The 11,641-nt window shown below is 49.3% G+C and overlaps 1 protein-coding gene and 1 pseudogene across 1 annotated transcript; one reads left to right on the top strand and one right to left on the bottom strand.

Moving 5' to 3' along the window:
- The first annotated feature begins 709 nt into the window (after positions 1 to 709).
- On the top strand, positions 710 to 3,395 carry LOC128561974 (uncharacterized). Its single transcript, XM_053556616.1, has 4 exons — positions 710 to 768; positions 2,205 to 2,431; positions 2,580 to 2,719; positions 3,094 to 3,395. The coding sequence occupies exons 1-4, from the start codon at positions 710 to 712 to the stop codon at positions 3,307 to 3,309; spliced, it is 642 nt and encodes a 213-aa protein (XP_053412591.1). The 3' UTR covers positions 3,310 to 3,395.
- Positions 3,396 to 5,223: 1,828 nt separating this feature from the next.
- Positions 5,224 to 10,139, bottom strand: LOC128561973 (collectin-12-like; annotated as a pseudogene).
- Positions 10,140 to 11,641: the final 1,502 nt, after the last annotated feature.

Raw genomic sequence — 11,641 nt, 5'->3', positions numbered from 1 at the left:
CAGCTACTCGAGAGGCTGAGGCAAGAGAATCGCCTAAGCCCAGGAGTTGGAAGTTGCTGTGAGCTGTGAAGCCACAGCACTCTACCAAGGGTGATAAAGTAAAACTTTCTCAAAAAAAAAAAAAAATCATCTAAGGGAAGATAGGACAGTTGTAGTGTCTCAGTGGAGAAAGATGCGGCAAAATGTGGCAATAAAAACACTGGTGCAAATGTCATAGCATCCGAGCAAGACTTTCAACATGAATTCTTTTCTCTGCACATTGCCAAGTAAATTCATTGCCGGACTTAACCACATGGTGGAACTGGGACACAGGTGTTTAGTGTTTAGTAGCCCAGCACTACCAGAACCAGAGAGCCTGGCTGGAATGAGGGCCAGGTGAAACAAGCACAGGTAGGGTGTTTAGCTAGAGTGCTTCCATGCTCCAAAAACAGCTTTTATGACACCTGAAGAAATTTGACATGTTTTAGTGGAGATTTTTTAAAGGGGGTGAGGAATCCCTTTGCAGCTGGATTGTGGATGTTTGTCTAGAGGGGAGTTGATAAACTTAGAGCATCCATCCCAAACTGCTGGTATGTTTCTGTTCTGGGCCATATATGTTCTCCCTAAACCCATTCTAGGGAACAGAAATAGGACTGACCCTCTGCCATACAGGAAATAGAAATGTGACTGGCCTTTCTTCCAATCAAGATTGCAGGAGCACCTGGAGAAAATGAATTCAGACATGAACCAAGAGGAGCAGGATAGTGATCACGGCAATGAATTTACTTGGTAATGAACAAGTTGACCCCTATGATTGCCCAGTTTAATGCCTGGAGAAATAGTCCAGGCCTCATTGCCAGAGAATGGAATCCAAGCAGAGGTGTTCTCCCTGAGATGAGACAGTTGAACATTCAGGAACTCTGAGAAGGCTGGAGACTACAGAGTAGTATCAAACAGTAGAGAGCTGCACAGAGCTCTGGAGATTTGCTTTGGTTTCCAGACCCTACTTGAGACCACAGAAATAACCACCAGAAAGGGACAGGAAGGAGTCTCTGAAACACACAATAGCCTTTCCAACAGCCAAAGTGGAAGAATCTCAGAGGAGGCATTAAGTTGAAAACCAGAAGGATGTTGATTGAGGTTTTAATTAGTTCCAGACTAAAGTCCACTCTGGTCCTGCTTAGAAAACTTAAAAGCAAACCTAAAGAGGATCAAACTGATTCTACGTAATAAGTGCATCCCAATAGAAAGCTTGAAAGCTGGGTGCAGTGGCTCATGCCTGTAGTCCTAGCACTCTGGGAGGCCAAGGCAAACAGATTGCCAGAACTCAAGAGTTTGACACCAGCCTGAGCAAGAGCAAGACCCCATCTCTAAAAATAGCTGGGCGCTGTAGTGGGCGCAGTAGCAGGCGCCTGTAGTCCCAGCTACTCAGGAGGCTGAGGCAAGAGAATCACTTAAGCCCAGGAGTTCGAGGTTGCTGTGAGCTGTGACACCATGCCACTCTACCGAGGGCGACAAAGTGAGACTGTCTCAAATATATATACATATATATTTGAAGAAATAATATATACAATATATTTGAAGAAATAAAAGCTTAGCTCCCAAACAGCATAAAATTTAGTGTTTAGCTTTCAATTAAAAATTACCAAGTATGGCTGTGCTGCAGTGGTTCACACCTGTAATCCTAGCACTCTTGGAGGCTACTTGAGGTCAGGAGTTCAAGACCAGCCTAAGCAAGAGAGGAGACCCCATCTCTACTAAAATCAGAAAAAAAAGTAGCCTGAGGCCGTGGCAGACACCTGTAGTCCAGTTACTTGGGAGACTGAGGCAAGAGGATCACTTGCACTCAGTAGTTTGAGGTTGCTGTAAGTTAGGCTGAGGCCATGGCACTCTAGCCCCTCAACAAAGCAAGACTCTGTCTCAAAAAAGAAAAAAAATTACCATATAGGCAAAGAAGTAGGAAAAAAGAGCCCATAATGGGTAGGACAATAATAAGGAATCAGAAATGACACAGGTGATAGAATTCGTAGATAAGGATTTATAAACAGCTCTGAATATCCACATATTCAAAGAGAATGGAGATTGGACAGGAGTGGACGGACCCAGAACGACTGTCCCAGGCTGACAGTGCTGGGGTCTTGAGTCTGGGGAGGCAGAGGCTGACCCGGACTCTGGGTGAGGCTCAACTCAGGGCCTGGGACGGGGTGTGGGCTACATATCTTCAGGGCGCAGTTTATCAAAGGTGGCTGGGCCTCGGGGCGGGGTCTTCTTCAGGGGGCGTGGCTGTGGAGTGGGTGTGGCGGTGCCCTGGGGCGTGGCCACTGTGCAGAGGGTTTGAGTGATGCGTTAACAGTGGGTAGTGCGTGGCTCGGGCTCGAGGAAGTGTCCAACCTCCAGGATAGCTCCAGGACAGAACTGTCCGGACCTAACAGTCGTGTGAAACCAGAGACCGGTGAGCGAGGGGCTGTGGGCTGACCCTGGGCAGCTCAGATACCACGAGCGGGCACAGACGTGTGGGCCTGGGCGCAGGGAGGGACTAAGAAGAAGGGAGTCCAGAGAGTAGGGGTCGGGAGCATCTCTGACTGCCCGTTTGCCCCCAGCCAGCGGTCCTGCCCGCCGGCCATGTGGCCCCCGCTGGTCCTGCTTCTACTGCTGCTTCCCGCCGCCCCGGTGCCCACCGCAGAGGCAGCCCCGCTCCCCGACGCCGACACCCAGGAAGGCCTTCAGAGCCTGCTCCAAGGTTTCCACCGCACCCACCAGGGGTGGGCAGGAGACCTCTCCAGTCAGGGACCGAGAAAGGGGAAAGGACTGAGGGGGAGACAGGGACAGAAAAGAGGCTGTGCAGCGGGACCGAGGGCGGCAGGAGTGGGGAAATAGGGGGACGGACAAGGCGAAAGGACAAAACAGGGGTTGGGATGAGAGGCCCTGAGGGTTGGACAGGGCAGGAGGTGGACGGGCCATGAGGAGGCCTGCTCCCACCCCGGTGGACCGGCCGCGGGCTGGACCTTGGTGCCTCCCCGAGCCCTGCCAGCGCGCAGCGGTCGGGGGCCCCTGCTGGGGAGCGCTACCCGCTCCAGCCAGCACTGGGAAGGCCAGCTTGTCCCCTTTCACCAGGAACCGGAGTTGGCTCAGACGGACAGCTGTGGGCGGATTCAAACCTGGGCCCCAGCTCGGGCTGTCCTCCCGGCTCGTGAGGTGGCTGCTGCGGCGATGCGGCGCGGACCCCTTCGAGGACCTGCGGCAGGGCGCCCACTGGCGGCACGACCCTGGGTCTACCCCCTACTCCCAAGCCCGCCCCTTGTCCCTTCCCACACCCATCAGCTGCTGTAGGGGATGGGGGTGGACATCAAGACTATGGAGGGGAACAGACATGGACCCTCACCAGACCCCACCCCTAGCACCTTTCAAAAATAAAATTCTTTCTTAGCTAGCAGTGCTGTTTTTTCTGGGAGGGGCCCCACTGCCTGGGCCTGGTCCAGGTCCACCAGGCCTGACTGTGACAGTTGGAGGCACCAGCAATGGTTCCCATTCAGGCATTGTCATTGGCTTCTGATAAAGCCAACTGTCCCCTAGTCCCCAACTCAGAGTCACCTGCAGCCCCTGTGAGCACTCAATCCCTGACTGTCACCTGCAGCCCCATCAGTGTACCAGTCCCTCATTCTCTCATTTCTAGATGCTGCAACTGGTGGCTGCCCTACTTCTGGTCCCCAACCTTCTTCTTTTTTTTTTTTTTGTAGAGACAGAGTCTCATTGTACCACCCTCCGTAGAGTGCCGTGGCGTCACACGGCTCACAGCAACCTCCAGCTCTTGGGCTTACGTGATTCTCTTGCCTCAGCCTCCAGAGCAGCTGGGACTACAGGCGCCCGCCACAACGCCCGGCTATTTTTTGTTGCAGTTTGGCCGGGTCTGGGTTTGAACCCGCCACCCTCGGCATATGGGGCCGGCGCCCTACTCACTGAGCCACAGGCGCCGCCCGGTCCCCAACCTTCTTAATGGTTGGGAACTTAGCTTTTATCCAAGGCCACTTATGATTTCCAAGGAGCAAGCCTGACGCCAGCCCTCTGTACCATCACGCACTAGGGTAGCCCCTGCTATTTTCAGTCCCAAAGGCTAAAACACTGAGCCCTGGTGTTTCTTAAAATGTAAAACACATTTGAAACACTGCCAATTATTTCATGCCCAGGCACTTACCCCAGAGAGATGAAAGCACATGTCTCCACAGAGACCTGTGCATGAATGCCCGTGCCAGCTATATTTGTAATTGTCAAGACCGAGAAACCCAAATATCAACAGGTGAATGGACAAGTTGTAAAATGTCCTCACAATGGAATAGTAATCAGCAATGAAAAGGAAAAAATTATTGACACATAGAACATAAATGGATTCAAATGCATTATCCTGAGCAAAAGAAGCCAAATAAAAGACTACATATAATTGCATCTTCTGTGAAATTCCAGAAAAGGCAAATGAATCTACATTGATAGCAGATCCGAGATTGCCTGGGGATGGGTGTGCGGGGAGGGTGGGGTTACAATGGGGTGCAGGGAAGCTTTGGAGGTGGATTTGTTCTTTTTCTCAATGTGATAGTTTCATAGGTGCATATATATTAATATATCCCAAACTTGTAGAAACCGCATTTAAACAGGTGTAATGCCTCAATGAAGCTGTTCATACAATTCTAGCTCTGTACTTTGGACCCTGCCCCCAGCACCCTGTGCTCCTCCTGGTCCCCTCAGTCCCTGTGGGAACATGGCACAAGTTGCCTCTGCACTGTGGAGAAAGATGGGTGGGCAGTGGCACCTGACCCTCCCCCTGCTCACCATTGCCCAGGAGGATGTGACAGCTGGTCTCCCCATGCTCCCAGGGTCTCTGCTCTCCTCTACATTGAATGCCCACCCTGCAGTCTGGCTTGGCTTCTCCTGGTCCTTCTGGGATTCCAGAGGCCTGAGGAGGGATTTGATTTAGGGGACTCTGCCCTGAGGCCTGGCATCTCCCGGTGTGGCACATTTGCTCCATATACATGTAGTTGCTGCCTCTGCACCCACTGTCAGGCCTGACTTAAGTTGTTTGAAACCCAGTTGTACCTGTCACCTTTGGTCTCCTTAAAATGTCCCCATCCCATGTGGTTATTTGTGGCACAACTGCCTGATCTTCACCCCACAGCCACTGACTATGCTGAAAACCTGACAGTCAACACCCGAGTCTCAAATGAGTTTCCTTTATATGTGTTTTCTTTAAACGCGTCAGTCCGCACCCCACCTGAGGGTAGCCCCGGGATCCTCAATAAAGGCACCGTCCTGCCAGGCTTTGTAAACCTCTGGATCTATGAGTAATAAGGTGCTCAGTCACTTTATGCTTTGTTGTCCTACCTCCTCTGGGCCTCATGTCCCCCCCATTCCCAAACCTGACTCCATCCTGGGCCAGGAGAGTGACTGTCTTGGGAATAAACTGGGCAAGAGCCACAGGGATGCGCCAGTGTGAACAAGCTTCCTGCAAAAGGGCCACTTGGTCATGGAAAGATAACAAGGCATTGGACCACCCGCAGGGACAAAGTCTTCCATGAAAGGTACAGTCACCACCCACAGCCACCCCCCACAGAGGCCTGTCAGGGCTGGTTTCTAGCCACTCTTGAGACCCCAAGACCAGAATAGAAAGAAATTGCAACCCTGGGCAGCCGAGTGTGTCCCCTTCACATGGGACGTGGGTGTTGTGTAACTCTTGAGAAATGTGCAGACACAAGAGTTTCCTCACAGGCCTCAGGCTGACTTGTTTTCCATTTTCATAAAATGGCCAATAATTTTCAGAAATAGTGTTTGAGTGTGAATCCAGGACAGGTTGTTTTCTGCCTACATTTGTGTGGTGTGTGCACTAAAGTGATCACTTCTTGGTGACACCTCTGCCAGCTCCCAAGGTAGGAATGGTCATTTTTCCTGCCGTGTTGCACAATGCTTAGCAGAGAGCTTGGCAAAGTTTCACTTCTCAAAGGCTCTCTTCTCTCACCAAGGACAGGTGTACAAATAGCTGTGTCCATCGTGCACTGTGGGGGGGGGGACACTCCCTGACGTTCCAGCCCCGGGTTTCCACTTCAATGTCACTTTAAATGGTGATCATGCAGGACTGTTTAAAGCACCAGAGTTTTACCGTCTAATGGCTGAACATCAAAATTCACTCTCACATGTACATGGGTGTGTTGGCAATGAGTGAAAATAAGTGGGTCGGCTCAGTGCCTGTAGGACAGTGGTTACAGCACCAGCCACATATACCAAGGCTGGTGGGATAGAACCCAGCCCAGGCCAGCTAAACAGCAATGACAACAGCAACAAAAAATAGCCAGGCGTTGTGGCAGGCACCTGTAGTCCCAGCTACTTAGAAGGCTGAGGCAAGAGAATTGCTTAAGCCCAAGAGTTTGAGGTTGCTGTGAGCTGTAATACCACAGCACTCTACCGAGAGTGACATAGTGAGACTTTGTTTCAAAAAAAAAAAGAAAGGAAAGAAGTGGGTCACTCAAACAAAGGAGAACATTAACCTCTGTTGGGAGGTAAAGAAGCATTATTAGTTAGGTTTTGAGGTTAAAGTGATAACATCACCTCTGGTTCTGTTCTGTGTCCTGGGGTGTGAGCCCCATGGCAGCACCATCATGGCCAGCTCTGCCTCCAGCCCACGGGTGTCCTGGCCATTGTCTGTGTAATGAGTGAAAATAAGTGGGTCGGCTTATTTTCAAGCCGACCCACTTGAGTCAAGCTGGAGGAACTGACCCAAGGGACGTCTCCATTAATCAGGCTCAGTGGTAGAGCACAGGGGATGTGGGGGCATCAGGAAAAGGGGGAAGAAGAAAAAAAAGAAAAGAAAAGAGGGAACATGAGTTGAAGGCCGAAAAGGGCATGACTATTCAGACAGCAGAGCTGAGGCCAGGGACAGGGACAGGGATAGGAGCAAAGGAGCAGCCTGTGCCTTGGCCTGGGTGAGCACACATTAGGATGATACTAAGCAGCAAGGAGGGAAGCCAGAATGGTGCAGGGGTGTGTATGATTATTATAAAATATGTGATAGACATCCTGTCCCTTGGCTTAGCCATAATATGATTCAGGTTGCCTCCATGATTCTGGGCTGATGGAACAAAACAGTCAAATGGCAGCTACTTCTGCCAGCAGGTGAATGTTCTTTGGTGCTGAGACCCTCTCCATCCTTGGTATGTACCTAAACCTCCAGACAGACAAGAAGGGCCAGCTACTATTCCAACCACTGTGCTATAGTTTTGCTCATTCTATTCCACTACTTGGAACACCAGCCTCTGTCCTCACCTCAGTTCATTAGGAATGGGAAAAAGTGAGACATCATTACAGAGCCTATAGGAAGATAATATCAACATTCCATAAGTTTGAAAATTTAGACAAAATGGACAACTTTCCAGAAAACACAACCTACTGAAACTACACAAGAAATTAAACCTGTAATTTAAAATCTCCCCACCAAAAAAATAAACATTTTAGGTAATTATTACTGGGTGCCCTACATAAACTCCTTCAGAGAACAAAAAACTTGTTAGGAAAACAGACAAGCCTTGTTCCTAATACTTGAAAAATAAATTTTAAGCAAGAAAAAAACTTTATTATTTTACCATTTTATTCTCTTTTCCACAAATGAAGTTATTGATGCCTCACATTGGAAATCATTTCATTGCTTTAACCCAGTACAGTCTTCTCCTGGCCTGTGGCCATGATGCCAGTTATCTTGTGGTCCAGATTTTCAATTTTTGTAGTCTGGATATGTCTCACCCAGCCACTTCCATTCATTTTCATGCTTTAAGTCTTAGAGGCCAATCCAGTGGCTATCTCTACCTACCATATGCTTTTATATCCATACTGTTCTTCTCTTGTGTTAATAAATATTAAATGTGAAGACTTCTCTTCACAGAAAAGTTTTGTATCCTCAAAAATTTCTTTCTCAACTAAAAAGTAGTAGCATTTGTGGGTGAAGTTCTTCCAGAGAGGTAGGCAGCCATTGGCCTCCAGTGCTGAGGTCTACCTGTTCTGCAGGGCCAGGGAGACTCTGAGGTCCAGATATCCCAAGCTCTCCATTGTACCCTGCAATCTGTGGAAGCCAGGAGGGCCTTGCAGGCCAGGTAGTCTATCCTTGGCAGGGGGACATGAGGTCCATTGGGGCCTGGAATACCTGGCACCCCAGGCAAGCTGGGAAGCCCCCAATGTCTAGGTACCCCAAGTTTCTCCACTGTGCCCTGCAGTCCCTGGAAGCTGGGAGGGCCCTGTGGGCCAAGGGGCCCATCCTTGCCTGGTAGACATAGGCTATCCAAGGGGCCTGGATCCCTATTGGAGCCCTAGGACTAGGAGGGCTAGGCTTCCTGGGTGACCCATGGGAGCCTTTGAGTTTTTTGCCACTACACTCTCTGGGGGTGACCAATGGTTGCAATTGGTCCTCTCTCCCTGGCAGGGTTGGGAAAACCAGGCTCCCCTTGTTCTCTTTCCTGTCCCTTGTTCCAATTGGGCCAGTGGATCCCTGACATCCTCAGACCCCTGAGGTCAAGAGGGCCTTAGAGTATTGTAAAATTCTTGATGAGTTGACCATGCTTGGAGTCCACCAGCTTCCTTTTATCCATAATTACTGATAAGTTGGCCACTTCTTGTGTATCAAGTGTGTAACCTCAACCTTGTCATATCTTGTTGCATCCTGAAAGAAAGAGAATCCAAGCAGATGTTAATTAGCCCGTGTATTATTCAAGGAGGTCAAATCATCAGAGCATTTGGTTTGGGTATTGGTGCACATGGTCCTGACTTCATTCAGATCTCTGGTCAGCCACTGCAGGTAGTGGGGTGGGTAACTGACATTGCTAATGATGTTCATAATATCTGTCTCAAAGAGCTGGAAGCATTCCTCCAGTTGCCTGAACTTGTCTGTTCTATTAGCCAAATCCTGTGTAAGTCTGAAGATCTTTCAGGTTCTGCTCATTGGCCTGAGAGGTAGGTAGTGTTGACGTTCTATTTGATCTGTGAATGAGTTGAGCTGGCTGTTCAGATACTCCAGGGTGGTGGTGTTGACTTTGGCCAAGGCAAAGTTGTGGGCAGGTGGTGCCTGCAAGCTCTGTCTTTTCTCTTGCAGCCAATTGGTGTCCTTTTTGGTTTGAAGGAAAATCTGCAGCAGATTTTGGAAGTTGTTCTTGATTTGTTGGATAGCCTGATTACATCATCTGCAGAAGGTTGCAGATTAGTGATGAGGTTCCTGTGCTGCACCTGGGTCAGGTTCTGGTTGTCGAGGTTCATAGGGACCACATTATGAGAACACATTTGATTCTGCACATTGCCTTGGAGCAATGGTATCTTGTGGCAGATTCATGGCATGGGTATTATATACCCAGATAGTTTTATTTACAGTGGTGATGAGGAAAGAGCTATTCTCCAAAGTTCTCTCAGTTGACTGCCTGTCCACCAGTGCATCCCCACTGGCCTGTAACCTCCCCAGCATATCTTTGTCCTTGCTGGTTTTCTTTGTAATCTCACAAAGTTACTGATAAAGGTCCAGAATGTCTGAGCTGAAGGTGGGAAGTTCTGCATTGGTGCTTATAGCTGTCTTTCCCGCTTGATCCCCTAATGTTTTCAGGTCACTTTCTTCTCCTGTGAGCTTGTCATCATAGGTTTGGTGAGATGTCTCAATGCCACCTGTGATATTGTCCATTTTCTCCACAACTTTATATCTCAAATGGCTACTGTTATTGTTAGTAAGGCACACAAAATGTATAATAATACAATATAAAACTTCAGTGCTCAGTTATTTTTTATTTTTATTTTTTTGTAGAGACAGAGTCTCACTGAACCGCCCTCGGGTAGAGTGCCGTGGCGTCCCACACGGCTCACAGCAACCTCTTAACTCTTGGGCTTACGCGATTCTCTTGCCTCAGCCTCCCGAGCAGCTGGGACTACAGGCGCCCGCCACAACGCCCGGCTATTTTTTGGTTGCAGTTTGGCCGGGGCTGGGTTTGAACCCGCCACCCTCGGCATATGGGGCTGGCGCCCTACTCACTGAGCCACAGGCACCGCCCAAGTGCTCAGTTATTTTTACATTTGGTACATTGTGTTCCTTCCTGAATACCAAACCCCTTGTAACCAAAGGACTGTGCCCTCTCCTCCTCTGTGAAGTCATCTTTCATGGTGACAGAGGAGATGCATTGCCACCAGGGAACTCCAAGCAAGTGTCACACCACTGAGGAAGTCATCCTGAGTGACCTCTAAGCCTAACCCTAACCCTGGACTGGCCAATCTTCTCTGGTCAAATAGGGATGTAAGGCTTTGTAGTTATCTCATGGCTGTAAAGTGAGAAGAACTTTCTGGGGGGAAGAGTTCAAATCAGTGCAACAGAAAGTTACAAAGTTTTGGTCAGCAAATCTTACTGGCCTGGGAAATCGAAGCATATGCATAATACAACTATAAAAAGGCTCTTTTGCTTGTAAAGCTGGTCCCCCCCAACACACACACCCCTTTTGAGTCCACTGGAGCACACAATCATTGGCTTGCAGCCCATTGGCATCTAGCTCTTGAATTTAGGTGAGGTGCTATTTGCTATACCTTAGTTTCCATTTACTATATTTGGGGTAAATAAATCTGAAGAGGAAGTGCTAGGGATTCAATTATTTTATTCCTGAAATGGGTTTGTCAGGTTTGGGCACTGAGAAAGAAATTGGTATCTGGAAAAATCTTAGGTCATGTCTTCTGTTCCTCATGGTTTCACAAAGGGATTATCACACCTTCCAGTATGAAGGGTTTTCCTGTCCCTAAGCTCTTGATCCTGGAGGTCGTGTGGCGCAGCCCTGCCCCCTGGCGGCCTCATGCAGAACCTTGTCACCATTTGCTGATTCCTGCCAGAAATACCCGCTGGGCCGGGGACACTATGGTCAATGGAAGTGCCTATGTGGGCTACAACCTAATAAGACAGGGACGACAGGCAAAAGCTTTATTAAAACCAATTACTGACCAGACTGCAGTGGCTCATGCCTGTAATCCCCAAACTTTGGGAGGCCAAAGTGGGAGGATCACTTGAGGCCAGGAGATCAAGGAACCCTGTCTCTAAAAAAGTAAAATAAAACAAATTACTGGGGAAAAAAATTACTGCTGTGAAGGGAAGGAGGCGCTGATAGAGGGGAGGTAATTTTGGAGGGACCACATGAAGACTTGGGACAGGGTGATGTCTACGAGAGGAATGAGATTTGAAGATGGCCTCTGGGTTCTGGGGCAGAGCTCACCTGACCAAGCTTTGCCCCTGGTGCTCCTCCAGGCTGTGGCATGAGGCTCTTACCCAGGTACTTCAGTCCAGGCTCTGGACAATGGGCTGCAGGCTCAAGCCCTCCCTGGGAAGTGGGGGTCTCTGGGCCAGCTACTGTTCAGTGGCCTGGGTTCCACCTCTCCGGGTCAGGGTTCTAGCCTCTGCGCTGAGAAGATCTAGGTGAGCTGGTGTGTGGATAGGATGATGGCACTGGGACCAAACCACAGGAGATACCAGAAACGCCTGGTGTGGCATCTGATTAGCCCCCGCACAGGGGTTGTGGGGTTGGGGGAAGTGCTCATATCTCCCATTGGCATTCAGACTTTTGCCTGCAAATCTGCAATTCCTAAATAGTGAGGGTCCTTGAAGCCACACAAGGAGGACCACAGAGGT

The sequence above is a fragment of the Nycticebus coucang genome, chromosome 12, assembly GCF_027406575.1.
Source record: "Nycticebus coucang isolate mNycCou1 chromosome 12, mNycCou1.pri, whole genome shotgun sequence".
NCBI classification, from domain to species: domain Eukaryota; kingdom Metazoa; phylum Chordata; class Mammalia; order Primates; family Lorisidae; genus Nycticebus; species Nycticebus coucang.
The sequence above is the reverse complement of the archived record's forward strand: the minus strand, read 5'-3'. Positions and strand labels throughout refer to the sequence as shown.

Excerpts from the sequence above, each read along its gene's own strand:
- LOC128561974 (XM_053556616.1), top strand. The coding sequence starts at position 710 with ATGAATTCAGACATGAACCAAGAGGAGCAGGATAGTGATCACGGCAAT. Across the intron at positions 769-2,204 it reads CACGGCAATGAATTTACTTG|GGCGCAGTTTATCAAAGGTG; the intron begins GTAATGAACAAG and ends ACATATCTTCAG. Across the intron at positions 2,432-2,579 it reads TCGTGTGAAACCAGAGACCG|CCAGCGGTCCTGCCCGCCGG; the intron begins GTGAGCGAGGGG and ends GTTTGCCCCCAG.